Source organism: Crotalus tigris, unplaced genomic scaffold (genome assembly GCF_016545835.1).
Source record: "Crotalus tigris isolate CLP2741 ecotype Arizona unplaced genomic scaffold, ASM1654583v1 scf7180000017831.1706817, whole genome shotgun sequence".
In the NCBI taxonomy this organism is placed as follows: Eukaryota; Metazoa; Chordata; class Lepidosauria; order Squamata; family Viperidae; genus Crotalus; species Crotalus tigris.
This window is the reverse complement of record NW_024096660.1, coordinates 79,951-98,897: the sequence shown is the minus strand read 5'-3', so window position 1 is coordinate 98,897 and position 18,947 is coordinate 79,951. Positions and strand designations below refer to the sequence as shown.

The following is an 18,947-nucleotide window of genomic DNA, read 5'->3' as shown; positions in this document are numbered from 1 at the left end:
ATGCCACTTGAAAACAATCTAGAGCCAACAAGTGTTTAAGGAAAACTAAATTCCATTAATTTTATTTTGCAATGCTTATTTTTCAATCTTCCCAAATTAGTATTCTGAGACTCAGAAATCTGAATAAATTTGCAAAAGACAGATGCAATACTTGTAAGTTGAAATTACTGATCATGTTTGTTAAACTGCCAGCTATTCAAGATAGCAGACCATGTCATAAAATTTAGGGGTCTCATTGGAGTCCAGTTATTAAGATTCAGACAGTTCTGCTTATCAACCACCAATGCAACTTCTCATTATCGGTATTTGCAACTCTCTAGACCAGGGGTCCCCAGCCCCCAGCCCATTACCCGGCCGTAGCCCGTTCAGAACTGGGCCATGCAAGTGGTGGATGAGCATACACGCACAGCTCCACTGGCCTGCTGCTTGCACAAATGGAGCTGTGTGCGCTCATGCGCACGCCTGCCAGTAACGGAACCATGCCTTTCCCTCCCCCACTAAGCCGCCAAGCTGGAAAGGTTGGAGACTGCTGCTCTAGACGCAATCTTAAGTACTATCCTGGCTGCTGCACACAAGTATAGTTATCTTTCTACCTTAGCATAGTTTAAAGAGAACAGCAAACACTTCTGTACAAAAATATTTGTCAAGGGTCATTGGATACGTCAATTGAGGTCCACGATTTTCAACACTGTGCTACTTACTGCCTACAATAATATTGATATCTGAAACTCCAGCAGTACAGGATAGAGGAAAATATCACATTTGGTCAAATTGATCCCCTACTGTGTCTTTCTTTGCCAATGTTTACTTGCAGTTGTATATAAAATATTTAGCCCAGAGGCCATATGGTAAGATAAAAATATACAGTGCTATTACCGATAGTGGGTCCATTACACTCAACTTTGGGAAGTAGGGACAACTGCTCTGTTTATATAAAAAAAAGCTATTCCAAACAATAAGAATGTATAAAGCATGTATTGAATCTGTGACAGAGATAATAGTCTTCTACACATTCACTTGGGAGAATGCACTGTGGAACAAGTAGGATCTTGTCATAATAAATATAAATATTATGTATGGTTTCTATTAGGAATAATTGCTTTAGACAACAAATTAAAATGCTTCTGAGTGTTGTCACTTACCAGTAAATTCTTTATCAACATTTTATACTTAAGAAACTCAGAGTAGTGTAACTCCATTACACTCTATTTAATTAATGCATATCAGTAACTAATTTTAATTATAACTTAAATAACTTCAATTCATATTTTAATAAAATCAATCCTTATGGGCAAGGTTGCCATACAGGACTTTGGTCAGTTATCTTTGGGGTTTCAATGAAAATTTCAAACTAGATTTACAAAATCTGCAGTGTGCAACATGTGGTTTCTTCCATAAAAGCCAATTCTATAGCGCATACAACTCCAAAAATGTCCTGTCTCTAGGAATTCTCCAATTTGTGCCATATACATCATATGCCAAATGTTGACTAATCAATTCATTCCTCAACTCAGTTGTGTACTCACCATTTTATGTTGTGATAGAATAAGAAATCATAAAATAAAAAGCAGCATCAAATCATAAGCACATTTTAGAAAAGATTTAAAGCATCATACCAGTTTCCAAATTCCAAATATTTTATTAGTTACCAAAATGTTACTTCTATAGATTGGATCAGCTGACACAAGAAGCTGGACAAAAGCAATATGTTGTAGCTACTTTCATAAATTAAAATATATTTGGAGTGCAATCTTATTTTGCTTATGCAGATATAAGTTCACTGAAACATATTCAAGTTCAATGGACAGCAGCCTTTAAACAAATATAGGGTTGCTATTTGAGGATATTTCATTTTTGGTTAATTAACACAAAGAATAAACTAGGATACAATAAGAGTAATTCATTTTGTTCTACAAATACTTTGGTAAAGATAGACAACATACAGAAGTTCTAGTTTTTTGATGGTTCATCCTAAAATCTGTACCTAAATGTGAAATATGTTTGCTACTGTTTTAATTTATAACATCAGAGTAACAGATGCCGTATATTTATTTTATCTCTGTAAGATCTTAATCACTGTAGCCAGTATTTGGAGAACACTGTTTTAGCCTGAACTAGAACAACAGAAACATTTTTGGCAGCACTTTTGTACCAATAGAAGGAAATTACCAGTGCAAAGTATCATTCAGTGCTATCTTTTAAATCTAGTTTGCTCCTGCAAGCTATATTCATTTGATTTCCACTCTGTTTTTCAGAGTCAAGGGGCACGCACAGTGCTCCCTCCTCCCATTTTTCCCAACAGCAGACATGGAATATGATAAAGACATAAAAATTAGTTAGACTTGTCATTTTTTTTCTTCATAGCAAGCTATGACAGAGCTGTGATATGTGGAAGTTTCATTTCTTTAACTGCTCTGTTAGTCATGAGCAGTTGCCAAGCACTGAAGTATTTAGAACTGTCTGGGCATATTACATATATACCGCAATGTACACAAATCATTTTTTTTCAAATTCAAAAACAATTTTATTTAACATTTCGCATTTCAACACATTTAAAATAGCATACTCTATTTTATTTAAATATGACTGACAGCACTTTACAAATGTTTCTTAAATATTTTTAAGAAAATATTTTGGTCTTCCATTTAAACAATAAATACAGGCACTTTTACATATACAAAGACAGCAAATGCTGTTTGAATTGTCAGATATTACACATATGAAGATATAGCAATATAGTGATTTGAGATTTTTAGAATATATTCCTTCCAATATAGACTCAATAACCTTAAGGATTTTTTAAAAATTGGTTTCTCAATCACCACCATTTTCATGAGATTCTCACTGACGTAAAATTTGATCTTTTACATACACAGTCCTGTATTAGAGATGTTTCTACCATCATTAACTAAAATATTATTTAGTGAAGTGATAAAGGAGTTGAAGTTGAAGGTGGAAACAAACCTGCAAACCCCCCTCTTTAATTAGGATATTATTTAAGTTATTATGGAACTTGGGAAAATAAGAGTCTGAGTTAACAGCAAAATCTCTACAATTTCTCATCTCAGGAAAGATGGAATCTATCACCATAATTAAATTACAGTATCAGAATAACAGCAATTTATTGAATATAATTTGACTAATCAAGTCTTTAAAAGTATGCTAATCACAACTTTTGAAAGCTTTAATTTTTCAAAATTTTAGGACAGTAAATAATAAGAATATTTTCATGCCATAACTTCTGATGTGCCCTCTTGCAGTTGTAATCTCACTTTTAGAAGTACTAGACAATCTGTTACTAGCTAATTTTGGTTTACAAAACAAGCTACCAAATGAAGATAATATGCTTACCATTTAGCCAAAAAATTTAAACTAAAATTTAGAAATAATTTTTGGACACATACATATTTAACAACTTAAATGTGGATCTTGCAAGTTCGTCCAGATTTTAATCATTTCTTGAGGATTCCGGTTGTGGACTAACATTAGGTTTGTATAGGAGCAAATATTGTCCCTCTGTTTCTCTTCAATGTCAAATGTTTTGAAGCCTTTGTGCTTTTCTGGAGAAAGCCCAAGTCTCTCAAGGCACATGCCAATGTACACGTCATCAATAGGATAAAGAAGGACTTGGTCAGATATGTTAGCTAATCTTAATGCCAGATCACCAGAATAAAGAAATCCGCCACCTCCTGCGTATGGAGGATAAGAGCCTTCATAAATACTGTGTGGGATATAGTATTTCACATTTGTATCACGATGAGGTCCAGCATCACGGATAACATCACCTATGAACAAGTCTTTGGCTTTTTCTTTAGTTAAACTCTTCAAGTAATCCAGGATCTGATGGGTATTCACAAAAACATCATCATCTCCCTTGAAAATAAACTGAGCATCTGGGCAAGCGTTACTGACCCATTTTAGAAATAGTACCTCCTTCAGAGTCAAATTGAAGAAAGTATCTCTGTAGTTCCACAGAAGTATGTCTTGGTGGGTTTTGCTCTCAAATTTCAACATATCTGACAGATCGGGATAGTTATCTTCAGGAGGAATTTGACCTAATAGGAAAACCCTCACAACAGTTATGTCTCCTAATTTAATTTCTCTTCCCCAAGATTCCCGGATTGCTTGCCTTCTATCAAAATGTGGTATGAGTGATTTAATAGCCAGAAGCAAAAACGGTTTATGTTTGCACTTGTGTGGCTGATCTATTAATAATGAATAATTTCTACATCTTAAATAATGAAAAAAGTCTTTAAACCTATCTGGTAAGTCTTCAAAATCTTTAAGATCTGAGGATACAAATGGATCAGGATCACAAGAGTTCAAAAAGCTGTTATTGAAAGATAACCTTTCTTCCACAGTCATATTGAAAAGCAATGCAAAAATAGGATTATATAAGTGTTCCAACTTCTGCTGCTGTTTATTCCAATATGCCTTATGAGGAGTATACTTTCTCCAAAATCTGCTCCTGGGAAGTATAACTTGCCGTTTTGAATTTTTGTCTTGGCCACTATTTTTGGAGACTTCCACAATGACATATATAAAGAAATTTACCATCATCAGAATTCCCAGCAATTTTAATCTTCTGCGTCCAACAATCATGTCTCATATCTGGAAAACATTTAAATCAGAAAAATATTTATTAATATAACAAGATTTGCATAAATGGTAATATAGTAGAATTAAAAGCTTAGCAAACTGAGATCTCACCTTCAACAGAATATGCAATACAGGTAGTCCTCATTTAGCAACTACCTCATTTAGCAATCATTTGCAGTTATAACAGCGATGAAAAAGTAACTGTCTGAAAAGCAAAGAAAACTGTAAGCTGTGCTGAAGTAAGCACAGTGGTGGTTTCACGTAGCAACTGTTTCACTTAATGATGAAGTTGCTAGTCCCAATTGTCACCAAACAAGGACTACCTGTAGCCCACAAGTACAAAAAAGTCAGTGGAAGTCTATGAACATGAAAAGAATTGATATCACTTAAGAGCCCTCACTGCAAGAAACATACTCAAGGCTGAAGAAGAGAAAAGCCAGCTGCTAAACAGTTTTAAGCAATTTTAAAATTCATTTGATCCATCATGTTTCTCTAACTAATACAATGAGGGAAAAATTAGTTGATTCCTTTGATCAGTCTGTAATTTTAACGATAGGTTTATTGTAACACTGAGAAACAGAATAGTAACAAAAATATCCAGAAAAACACATTTCAAAAAAGTTATAAATTGATTTGCATTTTAATGAGTGAAATAAGCATTTGATCCCTTCGCAAAATATGGTTAGTACTTGGTGGCAAAACCTTTCTTGGCATTCAGAGAGGCCAGACGTTTCTTGTAGCTGGCCACCAGGTTTGCACACATCTCAGGAGGGATTTTGTCCCACTCCTCTTTGCAGATCCTTTCTAAGTCATTAAGGTTTTGAGGCTGATGTTTGGCAGCTCGATCCTTCAGTTCCCTCCACAGATTTTCTATGGGATTAAGGTCTGGAGATTGGTTAGGCCACTCCAAGACCTTAATGTACTTCATCTTGAGCCATTCCTTTGTTGCCTTGGCTGTGTGTTTTGGGTCATTGCCATGCTGGAATACCCATCCACGACCCATTTTCAATGCTCTGGCTGCGGGAAGGAGGTTCTCACCCAAGATTTGACAGTACATGGCCCCGTCCAGCGTCCCTTTGATGCGATGAAGTTGTCCTGTCCCCTTAGCAGAAAAACACCCCCAAAGTATAATGTTTTCAACTCCGTGTTTGACGGTGGGGATGGTGTTCTTGGGGTCACAGGCAGCATTCCTCCTCCTCCTAACATGGTGAGTTGAGTTGATGCCAAAGAGCTCATTTTTGGTCTCACCTGACCACAACACTTTCACCCAGTTCTCCTCTGAATCATTCAGATGTTCATTGGCAAACTTCAGAAGGGTCTGTACATGTGCTTTCTTGAGCAGGAGGACCTTGCGGGCGCTGCCAGATTTCAGTCCCTCATGGCATAGTGTGTTACCAATTGTTTTCTTGGTGACTATGGTCCCAGCTGGTTTGAGATCATTGACAAGATCCTCCTGTGTAGTTCTGGGCTGATTCCTCACTTTTCTCATGATCATTGCAACTCCATTAGATGAGATCTTGCATGGAGCCCCAGACCGAGAGAGATTGACAGTTGTTTTGTCTTTCTTCCATTTGCGAATAATCGCACCAACTGTTGTCACCTTCTCACCAAGCTATTTGGCGATAGTCTTACAGCCTATTCCAGCCTTGTGTAGGTCTACAATCTTGTCCCTGACATCCTTGGACAGCTCTTTGGTCTTGGCCACGGCAGAGAGTTTGGAATCTGATTGATCGCTTGCTTCTGTGGACAGGTGTCTTTTATAGAGTACTGTGTTTTCCTGAAAGTAAGACCTGCCCAAAAATAAGCCCTAGCTTGATTTTTGGGGGTGGGCCTAATATAAGCCCTACTGCCAAAATAAGCCCTAGTTTTGGGGTGAGGCACACAAAACTAAAAATCAAGCTAAGGCAGCAGGGGTGGGGTGGGGTGGAGCTGCCCCATGCATTCTGCACCCACTTACCTTGCAGCCAGGCCTCTCCTTGCCGGCTCATTTCTTCCACGGTGTCTTCTGCAACCAGGCCTGCATTTCTCAGTCACCGGCCTTTCTGAAAAGCCTCTGCAGCCAAGTACCGAGCTATGGCCTGACTGCAAAATGCAAGCCGGAATGCAGCTGTAGAATGAAGCTGCTCCTTCGGCTGCAGAAGAAGTGGACCAGCTGGGTGGGGCTGTCAGTGCCGGTGGTGAGTATAAAAGACATCCCCTGAAAATAAGACCTGGTACCTCTTTTGGAGGCAAAAAAAAAAAAAGGCCCAGTCTTATTTTCAGGGAAACACAGTAACAAGCTGAGATTAGGAGCCCTCCCTTTAAGAGAGTGCTCCTAATCTCAGCTCGTTACCTGTATAAAAGACACCTTGGAGCTAGAAATCTTGCTGATTGATAGGGGATCAAATGCTTATTTCATTCATTAAAATGCAAATCAATTTATAACTTTCTTGAAATACAGTTTTCTGGATTTTTTTTGTTGTTATTCTATTTCTCACTGTTAAAATAAACCTGCCATTAAAATTATAGATTGATCATTTCTTTGTCAGTGGGCAAACGTACAAAATCAGCAGGGATCAAATATTTTTTTCCCTCACTATAAGACTTACTAAATGCTGGAATTGGTTATGGAGCAAATAAAATTAATTGTACAGAATTGGTAAACAATACAAATGGACCATGTTTCAATGCTGAAAGGCTTCACATGCTTTTGCCGGCCCCACCCTCACCCCAGTGAAAGCCACAATGAACAGGATAGTATCATCAAAACTGTGGGTAGGTATGCAAGCCTCAGAAATATCTAGAAAGGCCTTCCCCAAAGAATAATTTAAGTTTTTTAAAAGCTATAAACCTTAAGACACGGTGTGCAGTTGAATTTAGCAGTGAGAAAAGGAGAGGCTCTGGAGGCTGTCAAAATGGTTCAGACATCAGATAGAACCTAATTGATTCACATGATGTAGTAGTTTATTTATGTTATACTTCTACAACACTATTCATTTGAGGTTTAAAATGCAATCCTTCCTTAATCCTTAAAATTCTACCAATTCAAAAAGGAATTAGGATATTATCCACATTCCAAAGTTGAAAACAATTCAAACTAGCAGCATAGCTAAAACACTAGCATGTGATTATTTGTATAGTTTTATGTAACATCCAACTACTTTTGTGAAAATAGAAAAAAAACTGAACCAAAGGAAATATGGAAGGGATTTTGAAAAACAAGTCATGCAGCTATCTTTGTTTTGCAAGACCTTGTTTATATGCTAGCAGTATCTCTTGAATTATGCTAATTGTCAGTTATCTTTTTTTAAAAAAATATTTATAATCTGCCTTCTAGCTAAGACCATTTAAAAGAAACTCAAATTCAGCATAACATAGAAAGGTCAATAGCAAAAGTGTAATTTTTCTCTGATACAAAGACAGATATTTAATTGTGTAACAGGTTAAAAAGCTGTTCACAAAACCAATTCTCAATCTAGAAATGAAAATGGAGGCTGTAGTGAAGGAGCAGATCTCTTGTTCTCAAAAATTTCTAAAATACAAAATAAACCTTTTAATATAGCATATTCATTTTTACGCACTTTCTTCTATACATGAAACTAAATGTGAATGAAAAAAGTTAGTAGGAAGGAATTCTCTAACACTGTTTGATAACTGGCTGATCATAAGTGTCAATTTCAGTTTACTGGCCTCTATCCAGCCCATTACAGAGTCTGATAAACACCAGCATTATTGCCCCTAACACTGATTACAAGAGGTAGGTGTCATCCACATCCAATCTAAACTTCAGCTTGCCACAATTCTGGTTCCAGTGAATGTGAAAACATGCTATACATACAGTGCATTATCAGCCAGTGAGTTTCCACAGCTTAAGATGGATTTAACCTCAACAGTATTTGCCAAGCATCTCCATTATCACAATAGAAAGATAGCTTTCACATCTTCTATAATCTATACTTTCATTATCTATAATTCTGAAAGCTAAGGTACTTTCAACTGTAGGAAGAAGGAACAATGTATGAATACAATTTTCTCCTTTCTTCATCTAAAAAAAGTGGGAACAAACTATCACTGGCTTTAATTAACAGTTTCTTCAATGCCCTTCTAATTTTAATGGCAGACAGTGAAGAGAAACTAAAATGTCTCTTGATGAGGGTGAAAGAGTGCAAATGTTGGCTTGAAATTCAACATTAAAAAAATCTAAGATCATGTCATCTGATTCCATCACTTCCTAGTAAATAGAAATGGAAGCAGTGACAGATTTTATTTTCTTGGGCTCCAAGATCACTGCAGACAGTGGCTGCAGCCATGAAATTAAAAGATGCTTGCTCCTTGGGAGAAAAGATTGCTATGGCAAATCTAAACAGCATATTAAAAGCAGAGACATCACTTTGCTAACAAAGATGTCCGTATAGTCAAAGCTATGGTTTTCCCAGTAGTAACGTATGGCTGCAAGAGTTAGACTATAAGAAAGGCTGAGCATCGAAGAATTGATGCTTTTGAATTGTGATGCTGGAGAAGACTCTTGAGACTGCCTTGAACTGCAAGGAGATCAAATTGGTCAACCCTAAAGGAAATAAACCCTGACTGTTCTTTGCAAGGAAGAGATACTGAAACTGAAGCTCAAATACATTGGCCACATAATGAGAAGACAGGAAAAGACCTATTGGAAAAGACCTATTGATAGGAAAGATTGGAAGGCAAAAGAAGAAGGGAACAGCAGAGGATAAGATGGTTAGATACATAAAATTGGAAAAGACCTATTGATAGGAAAGATTGAAGGCAAAAGAAGAAGGGAACAGCAGAGGATAAGATGGTTAGATACATAAAATTCTGCAAGAGAGTACAGGGAGGGGGGGCTGGCATGATGTGGTCCATGGGGTCACAAAGAGTCACACACAACCTAGTAACTGAACAACAAATCAATGCCATTTCATCATTATTTTTCGTAGAAATTAAAGTTTTACTCTAACCCCCTTCCCACATTCGTAACACATTCTTCAAAACTGCGTCATAACTTTTAGAACATTTTAAACTGTAGAAGGATTAGTTTGTAAGCAATACATCTTACACCAATTATAACATAATTACATAAGAAATCAGCTACTTAGAGTATCAACCAAGTTATCAACTTTAATCAGTACCCACAAGTTTCAGCTCAAATCTCTTCAGTCATTTCTGCTGGTTCAGCAAATGCTAAATCCTTTGGCAGAGGCAAGGCATTTTTCAAAAGGAAGAGGAATTGCTATTCTCTCAGCAATGGGGAAAGAGAGCAAAAAGGGATTTGTGCTGTTTTACTTTCTTGTTAAACCTCAGGATGATTTTAATAAGATGAAAACATTTGCATTCCAAGAAGAAAGTAGTGGCAGATTTTTCCTGCTGCTTCTCATTCCTCAAAGTTCAAAGTTTTTAACAATTTTTTGTAATAAATTAAATCTGTTACAAATTTAATGTGCATGCCTCTATAAATGTATAGCTCACTTCCAAATTTCATGGCTAAGATGCTTTGTTTGCACTGAACATTTGGAGGAAGAGAGGATAAAAAAGTATTGGGCATCCCTACAGAGGGTGAGGTATACTAGAAACTTACAGTATTTATATTTGTGGGATCTTACATACTTTCCTTGCAGGATTCTTTTCACTATCCATATAAATGTTAAGGTACAATAATATTCAAAGAATTTTCCCCATTACAAGATACCTATAATTATTTTTGTTTCTTGATCTTAACTCAAAAATTATGTATGTACATGATTTAATATAACAACTCTGCCTTCACCTAGTACCCAATTTATTTATTTATTTATGAGACTTATATACCGCTTTAAGTGCAAGCACTCTCTAAGCGATGTACACCAGTAAGCAATGTATAATTACCTCATCTCAAATTATTTTATTTATGATAGCCATCTTCTAGTACCTGAAGGGTTGTCACAGAGAAAAGGGGGTCGATTTATTCTCCAAGGCACCTGAGGGCAGGACAAGAAGCAATGGGAGAAAGCTCATCAGAGGGAGATCCATCTTGGAAGTAAGGAGGGATTTCCTGACAGTGAGAACAATTTATCAATGGAACAGTTTGCCTCCCAGAAATGTGGGTGCTCCATCACTGGAGGTTTTCAAGAAAAGATTGAGGAACCATTTGTAAGAACAATTTATCAATGGAACAGTTTGCCTCCCAGAGCTGTGGGTGCTCCATGACTGGAGGTTTTCAAGAAAAGATTGGAGAACCATTTGTCCAAGATAGTATAAGGACTACTGCCTTGAGTAGGGGCTTGGATTAGAACAGTGGTTCTCAACCTTTCTAATGCCGTGACCCTTTAATACAGTTCCTCATGTTGTGGTGACCCCCAACCCTAAGGGCTCTCCAAGCGCGCACTGATGCCGCCCACTTACCCGCCGCGCCCGAAGCTCAGCGCGCCTCGCCTCACTTCCAAAGGTCACCGGCCTGCCCGGCTTCAGCTGGCTGGGGAGGGGGGGTAGGAAGGCCGCTCCGCCGGCTCCACCCAGCCTGGTTGGAGAAGTGCCCAGGCCGGGGGGGGGAGAGCGCCAAGAGGGCAACAGCGCCAGCAGAGCTTAGTTCGGCCTCCTCTGCAGAAAGGGCCACAAAGCAGCGTAGCTTCCCTTAGGAGATGCTCGACGGAAACGAATCTGGCGCTGCAACGCCGGAGACAGATAGAGGAGCAGTGTCTCGGTTCCTAAGACCATCAAAAATATGTGTTTTCCGATGGTCTTAGATGACCCCTGTGAAAGGGTAGTTCGACCCCCAAAGGGGTTGTGACCCACAGGTTGAGAACCGCTGGATTACAAGATCTCCAAAGTCCCTTCCATCTCTATGATTCTATTTTAAGAGTCACTGGCTTATCATGCAGGCATAATCTATCAGTTTATTGCTGATTATGCATCTTGAAATTCTATAATGCAGAAATATATTAAATATGATACTGTGGGATAACATTTGTAGTGAAAAGGTGAGTTTAGTGGGACTTACGATTGAGAAACTTTATTTGAACGTAAATGCAGAGCCCATAAACTTCAGAATTCAAACTGAGTTGCTCAATAAGATTTCCAGGAGTCAGAAAAATGAATTTTCATTGCCTTGGTCCATTCACATGCTGTGATTAAATATCAGGTTAATATTTATAAAATATATCTTTAATAGAAAATCAAAATATTAAATTCAATATTTGAATTTGAATTGAAAACTTAAGGATTTCCTAAAATGAGGAACTTCCAGGTTGAAGGTACCAAGTAACCTAGTTCTGATTCTATATCTACACAAAAATAGTACGGTGACTTTTAGTTTTCTAACAATATATTAAGTATTAAAAGTTTTCAAGAGATATGGGACCATTATTTGAACTGGATAATTGTTTGACTGTCTTTCCTGAATTTGTTTTAATCTTCTGCTCAAATAAAAAAACAAACAGCATGTTAATTTTAATATTCTTTGATTATATTGCACATTGCTCAATTATCCAGCTTGGCTTTTGGCTGCTTGAAGGAACAGTTGAAAAAGAGATCTCAGAAGCTCCTTTTGTCATTTGTCTAGCAGACCTGTGAATTGGGATTTTGATTTTCTCCCTTCTAATTTGCTGTGGTTTGCTTTTGACTTTTGTTTAGCTTTTCTCTCTGATAGGAGCCATAAATTGTTTAAGAAAAGCTTCATTCTGACAACGGTCATACGCTGTCTAGCCGTGAATGAAGCCTAGCTTAATATGTTTACATGAATAAATTCTTGACTGTAGAATCATTAAGTGCACTAAAATTTTACTTGTGTCTGCCTAAAATTTACATAACTGACTGATGATGAAATCATTTCATCAAATTTCATTTCTCTTTGAAATAAATAAATAAATAAATAAATAAATAAATCCAACCAGCCCAATTATCATATTGGGATGCTCAGTTAAGAACTAATTGCTTCTCAAGAGGTTTTCATTCTACTTTTTCCATACCTGAATATACTATAAAGCAATGTTTCATTATTCAACCATCTTTCAACCACTGAAATACTTCAACAGTTCATAATCTATTATTAACAACACTGTAAGTTTAGCAGCAGTGTGCTTTCTACAATATGCAATTCACAAATAATAACAGTCTCACTTTAAAGTCATGGTAAATGGGTAAATAGCTTGTTCAACAAGTTAAATGAGAATGTTTCAGTTTGGCTTTGGCTTTGTGCTAATCCAGTCATTGTGCTTCATAAATAATAGTTTGGGGCTGTGGTTTTTGAGGTTTTGGGCTCTCAAAAATTTTGGGTGTGGTCCTGAGCTCTTTGAAAACTTGCTAAATGATTTACTTTGGCAATAGAAGGCCCAGAACTACTTTCAACGTAGTGGCATACAAAAGGAGGCTTGGCATTTTTTATTTAACTTCCTTTTTCATTTGTTAAGCTTATCTTTCACTTTACACCATTTTTGTTCCCCTCTAACAATTGGCATGAAAAGACATCTTCATTTATTTGTAACATGATGCTGAACTTCAGTGATACGATTTCTGATTTCAAAGGTTGCATACAGATTCACTAATTACTTATTACTCACAAATTAGCCTTACTAAAATTTAAAGTTCTATTTATATGGATTCTTTTTCTGTAATCATTAAATGGCTTCTAAATTGGAGGGTAATATACTAGCCAATTGTTCAATCTATGAAGCTAGGCTCCACCTCCTTTCAATCTAGCACAGAGATAAGATAGAAAATGGAGGGAAATGAACTTCTGTAAATATTTCCTAGAGGAATCAGTCCTGAGAATGAAAATTGTTCCTTACTGCTATTTTGGTTCCAAAGAAAATCCAGATTCTGTTTTAAATTTAGAATCAAGATCATGTGAAATGTTAGTACCTCTTTATAAATGTATAATATCCCTGGTAAGACCACTTAGAACATTGCATTGTTTTAATCTTCACAATACTAAAAAAAAATGTTGAGACTCTAGAAAGAGTGCAGAGAAGAGCAACAAAGATTAGGGGACTGGAGGCTAAAACATATGAAGTATGATTACAGGAATTGGGTATATCTAGTTTAATGAAAGGAAGGACTAGGGGTGACACAATAACAGTGTTCCAATATCTAAGGGGCTGCCACAAAGAGGGAATCAGGACAAGAAGCAATGGATGGAAACTAACCAAAGGGAGATGCAGTCTAGAACTAAGGAGAAATTTTTGAACAGAACAATCAATCAGTGGAACGACTTGCCTTCAGTGGGTGCTCCAACACTGGCCGTTTTTAAGAAAAGATTGGACAAATGGGACAGGGTCTCCTGCTTGAGCAGGGTTGGAATAGAAGACCTTGAAGGTACCTTCCAACTCTATTATTCTGTTACTTCAAGAATGTAAAGTCAGTTTGTATTGTAGGATTGAGATATTTTCTTAACACAATGGTTATATTTAAAACTGATGATTTCAAATCATGCCTTTTTTCATTAAAAATAACATGCCAGAATGGGACTAGATAAAATATGTCTTACTTGATCCAACTCAGAGCCAAACAGTTTTCATTAGCTGGGCTGACTCCACTCTATAGATACTGCCAATTACACAGGATGGTCTGATGTGGTCTTGAGGCATGAGAAAACCTTATCACTTCCAAGTCTTAAACATTCTTACTTGTTATTATAAGAAATCAGAGTTTATCAGAAAATCTTTGGGGAAGAATTAGGGTTCAACTCCAAACTGTGCTCTAGGAGAAATGAGGATCTAGCAAAACATAAACAGGCTCTTCAATTGTTGTTTGTTTATTTGATTCACATCCAGCTTCTTTCAGAAGGTGAGGCAGTGTACACAGTGTTCCTTCTTCTGTTTATTCCCCCACCCCACCCAACAACAACCTGAAAGGTAATAGGGAGGGGGTACGACTGGCTAAATATTACCCAGTGAGCACCGGATCCTGAAAGGGAAGCCAACCCGGGTCTCTCGGCTTCTAGTCCAACAACTTCTCTGCCACTCCACACAGCTTTTAAAATAGCTTCAGCGTTTACACTGCGTTCCTCTAAGGCAACATTCTTGGGGTTTGCTTAAAATGTACAAAATGTCTCTCCGACCTGTTTGTGATTTCCCAATCCTGAGATACTTGGATAGGCCTCAGCCTCTGGCAGTGTTGAAAAAAACCCTGCTGTATGACGGCAGCAACCAGGATTTTCTCTATTTCCCCCTCTTTACAGTCGCCTCAACCGCCTTTTTTTCTGTCATCTGAGTCCCCACAAAACTCTCCTCAGGCCAGAAACTTGTCTTTCCCTACGGCAGGTCCTAAGGGCCATAAAGCCTCCCCTTCCACAGAGCCTATAGGTGGTGAAGCTGCACAGGCAGACAAAAGATGTGAGATCCTCTCTAGATGCTTGAAGACATCTTCCTCACTCTACTTTTAAAAGAACAAATCAAGCATACAAAAAAGGAAGAGAGCAATCTCCACAATCATCTTTGTTTCCAAGAATGTTCTAGACTCCAAATAGGTGTTCTGATTGGGGGGACAAATGTGAGGCTGAACCACAGAGCTTTGGCCACTAGTCCCCTGCCCCCAATCAGCACAGAGATAACAAGTCACTTGGGGTGCAAGGAAAAATGACAGGGAGTAGTTTGCTTTTTGGGCAATTCATCTTTTGAGGTTGCACACACTTACTGTGACAGTTATTTTATGAGCGAGCAAACTCCTTCCCTTCAAGACAGTTGGAGCACCCACTGTTTGCTGTCAAAATTTACTGACTAGCCCCTCCCCCAACAACAACTGGAAACATTAAATACAAGCTGTGCAATTCTCACTATGGCAAATCAACAAATGAAGCTTGCATTTTAATTATGGATTTCCTGAAAATATTGGACAGAAAGTATACCTGCAAAAATATTTTTTCAATTAATTTAACATCCTTTTCATCACTTTTCATCGTTATTTCTGAGATATGAATATGCATATGACCATATAGATCAGATTATAGTGATCAATATCAGTAGTCACCGATAGCCTGATCATCTGTGAATCTGTCCAATCCCCCTTTAAACCAATCCAAATTGTTAGCTTACTAACTACAAATTCTAACTAGGCATTGTGTGAAAACGCATTTTCTTCCAGTGGTCTAGAATCTTCCTATTTCCAGCTTCATTGGAATAAAATGGATTCTAACATTGTGACAGAAGGAAAAAATGTCATCAGTCTCCTTGTCACCCCCTTCTACCATGTATTTCCCTTATCTTTCTTTGTTACAAATTGAAGAGGCCCAATTGCTGCAGTGCTTCTTGATAGTAGAGTTACTTGAGCCTCCTAATCTTTCTAATCAACCCTTTTCAATCATTTTTCAGTTATAACGCTTAAGCTACAGTTATGAGAACTGTATCTAACACATTTAGCTCGTTTGTTATAACAGCATTATTTTATCAACAGGTCTATTTTTAACTCTCTAATTATAGTAAGCATGGCTTTTGCCTTATTTTTATAGCAAGTAGTATACACACTGGATTGATACTGTTCCTAGGCTTCCATAATAACTCTAAGATTTCTCTTCAGAAATTACTTATATGATTTTGCATAGTGCCTTTTCTTACAAATTAAGAAAACCAGGTAGAGAAAGAAATTATGTTTGGCTCTCTGTTCTCCAAGACAGGCTACAAATTCAAATGTTTTGAACTACAGGTAGACCTCAACTTAACAGCCACAATTGGGATTGGAATTTTTGTTGTAAGTTTTATTTTTATTTATTTATTAAACTGCCTAATGAATTGAGGTGACTCTGAGCAGCTTACAAAATGATAAAAATATGCAAATATAAGTACAATTCTACACATAAAAAGGTTACAATTTAAAAAAAAAATCAAACTAATTAAAAACCCTAAATTTGGAGCAGAGAAATGATGGTATCTTCTATTGCTGCACCAACCACCTCCAGCCAAATGAGCTTCTCCTTCAGGACTCCAAGCCAACATAACAAAGTTTTAAGGCTTTCCTAAAGGCTAAAAAAGAGGGGATGGATCTCATCTCCTTTAACAAGATGTTCCAAAGGGCTGGAGCCATGGCAGAAAAGGATCCTCTTCTGGATTCCACCAGCTGAAATTCCTTGGCTGTAAATTGAGGCACCCTTGTGACCAGATCCAATTTTATGACTGTTTTTAGAATAGTCATCAGTCTGAACCCATTCTCCAGAATGGGCATTTTTTGCCAGAAACCAGTACAAAATGTCACATATCACAGTCATGCAACTGCAGGACACTGCAATCAGATGTAAACAGGAACCAGTTACGAAGCTGCTGAATGTGACCGGGGGGGGGGGGGAAACGACACAACATTTTATGCCAGAAATGCTCAATGGGTTGTAAAATTTTCTTCCTGAAGCTGTCATTAAATGACCAATTGTAAGTTGAGAACTACCTGTATGGTAGTTGTATCCAGCAATGTTAAGGTAAATATAGTCACACACATCTAATTTTAGTTTCATTTTTAGTCCATGCCGTTAAAAATGTATGACTTCAACTGTTATATTGGAACCAATATGTACCAATTTTGTCAGGATTTGTTTTGTAAAAATGAAAGCTTTCTAAACATTTCAAAAATGATAATCTACCTTTAGCTCCCATTGTGTACAAAAAGTCTTAATGCCTCTTTCCTGCAATCAAATTTGCAAATATTTCAAACTAGCTGTATAGACATTTGGACTATCATTCAGATTTGGAACATTACAGTATCTTTCATTCACTCATTTTACCGTACTCATTTCTTTTTTTTAGAATTTTATAGTTACCAAGGTTAAATTCATTATGGAAAACAGTATCTGTATTCTAAACCTCACTAGTTTGTTATCAGGTCTAGCCTCTTATAGCTTTAATATGAGTATCTCATTTCACTCTTCACCTTTTCTTTGCTTCCCCAGATCATAATCAACCAACTAATTTCTTTCTGCATGCATTGTGACATCTGATGTGATTACGTGACCATTTTTCCAGCATGAAAAAAGGAAGAAAAAAGGAAGGCCTATTATTTCATGGTGTATTGGCACACTAAGCAGTTTTATAAAACACCTATCTTTCTACTTGCACTCTGTCATTTTTTCCACCCTTTAACTATTGTAAAACAATCTATTTAGTGCAAAAGTTTATTTACAGGCAAAAAACCTTTATGCTCAGGTAACGCCATACATATGGAAAATATTCCCAAAGCTAGCGTTATTTTATCAACCTACAAATTTCAGTTTAGAGTCTGTCTTACCAGGTTATGATTAACTGTCCCATCAAGGCACCCCAAAGAGCTTTCATTCCACTTGATAAGAATTTTTAACTAAGCTCTGAAGCCAGAGCTAAGTAGTTCCCTCTTTTCTATGTTCCACTTTTTTTTGGATCATGGTTATTTTAGATTGTGCTAGCTACTTTGGAAACTTTTTGGAGGGAGTAAAAAAATGCATCATCATGGTTACTTCAGCACATATTTTCTTTGCAATCTTTGTCAAAGGATTTTTTTAATCTGGTAAATTGTCTTTGACAATGTATTCTTGTGGAGTAGATTCTGTATTACACTGCTGAATCCTTGAGTTAATAATCTGTAGCTATGTAGTCTAATGATTATGTGGAGGTCAGTCAAAGAGAATGTTAAGTAGGAGTAAGAATGATTTGGGAGTTATGGACTAGATATAGTTACCAGTGTAATGTTTTGTACGTGTAAAATTATCCTTGAAAGAGAACATTATGTGAATTTTTACAGAATTGATATGGTCTTGTGAGTACTCATTATAGCTAAATCATTATTTTGTGAAAATATCAGACTAAAACTAAATAATATCTAAATTTGAAGGAAGGTTCATTGGTCTTCAGAACTACAAAACATTCTGCAATTAATTAGCTAAATCCAAAGAGACACACACAGAGAGAAGGTGTAGCTTTTAAAGGGCAATTGTATGCTTGGAAACAGAATGATTTGGGCTGCAAACATCCAGATGACCACTAGGCGACAGCGAATAAAATACCGTCTAGTGATCATTTTCTAGTTTATTTTGAGAGCATCCAAACAATCTGTAATCCTTGCTCTGACACCAGTAAGAGAAAAACATTTAAACCTTAAGAAAAACTAAAACTGAAGAGGCCTGTTATTTCTTCCAATTAGTTCATTTTCTTTACACAAATAATGAAATCCCTTACTTCCCCCATATTTAGAGAGTAAGTTACCAAATATCAATTGGACTTATACCTCAAAGAAACTCAGAAAAATCAGAACAGCCTCTACCAATGCAAGGTAGAAAATAAACTGAAAGCCAAAAGCTTTTTTGCACAGTACTTTAACAATCCTATGTCAACTTGGTTCTTCGATGAAATTATCCAGATTTTACCAAAACTGTCAAATTCTCTCTGTCTTTAATTCATATATAAATTCTACATTCCAGAGAACATTTAGAA

The 18,947-nt window shown here is 36.8% G+C and overlaps 1 protein-coding gene across 2 annotated transcripts in view; it reads right to left on the bottom strand.

Moving 5' to 3' along the window:
• Nucleotides 1-2,212: 2,212 nt before the first annotated feature.
• B3GNT2 (UDP-GlcNAc:betaGal beta-1,3-N-acetylglucosaminyltransferase 2) overlaps nucleotides 2,213-18,947 on the bottom strand; it is a 17,834-nt gene continuing 1,099 nt past the window's right edge. For both annotated transcript variants that reach the window (XM_039342984.1, XM_039342983.1), the window contains exon 2: nucleotides 2,213-4,611. In XM_039342984.1, the coding sequence (XP_039198918.1) occupies nucleotides 3,409-4,602 (1,194 nt within the window). In that variant the 5' untranslated portion in view covers nucleotides 4,603-4,611 and the 3' untranslated portion in view covers nucleotides 2,213-3,408. The remainder of the gene's footprint in view (nucleotides 4,612-18,947) is intronic.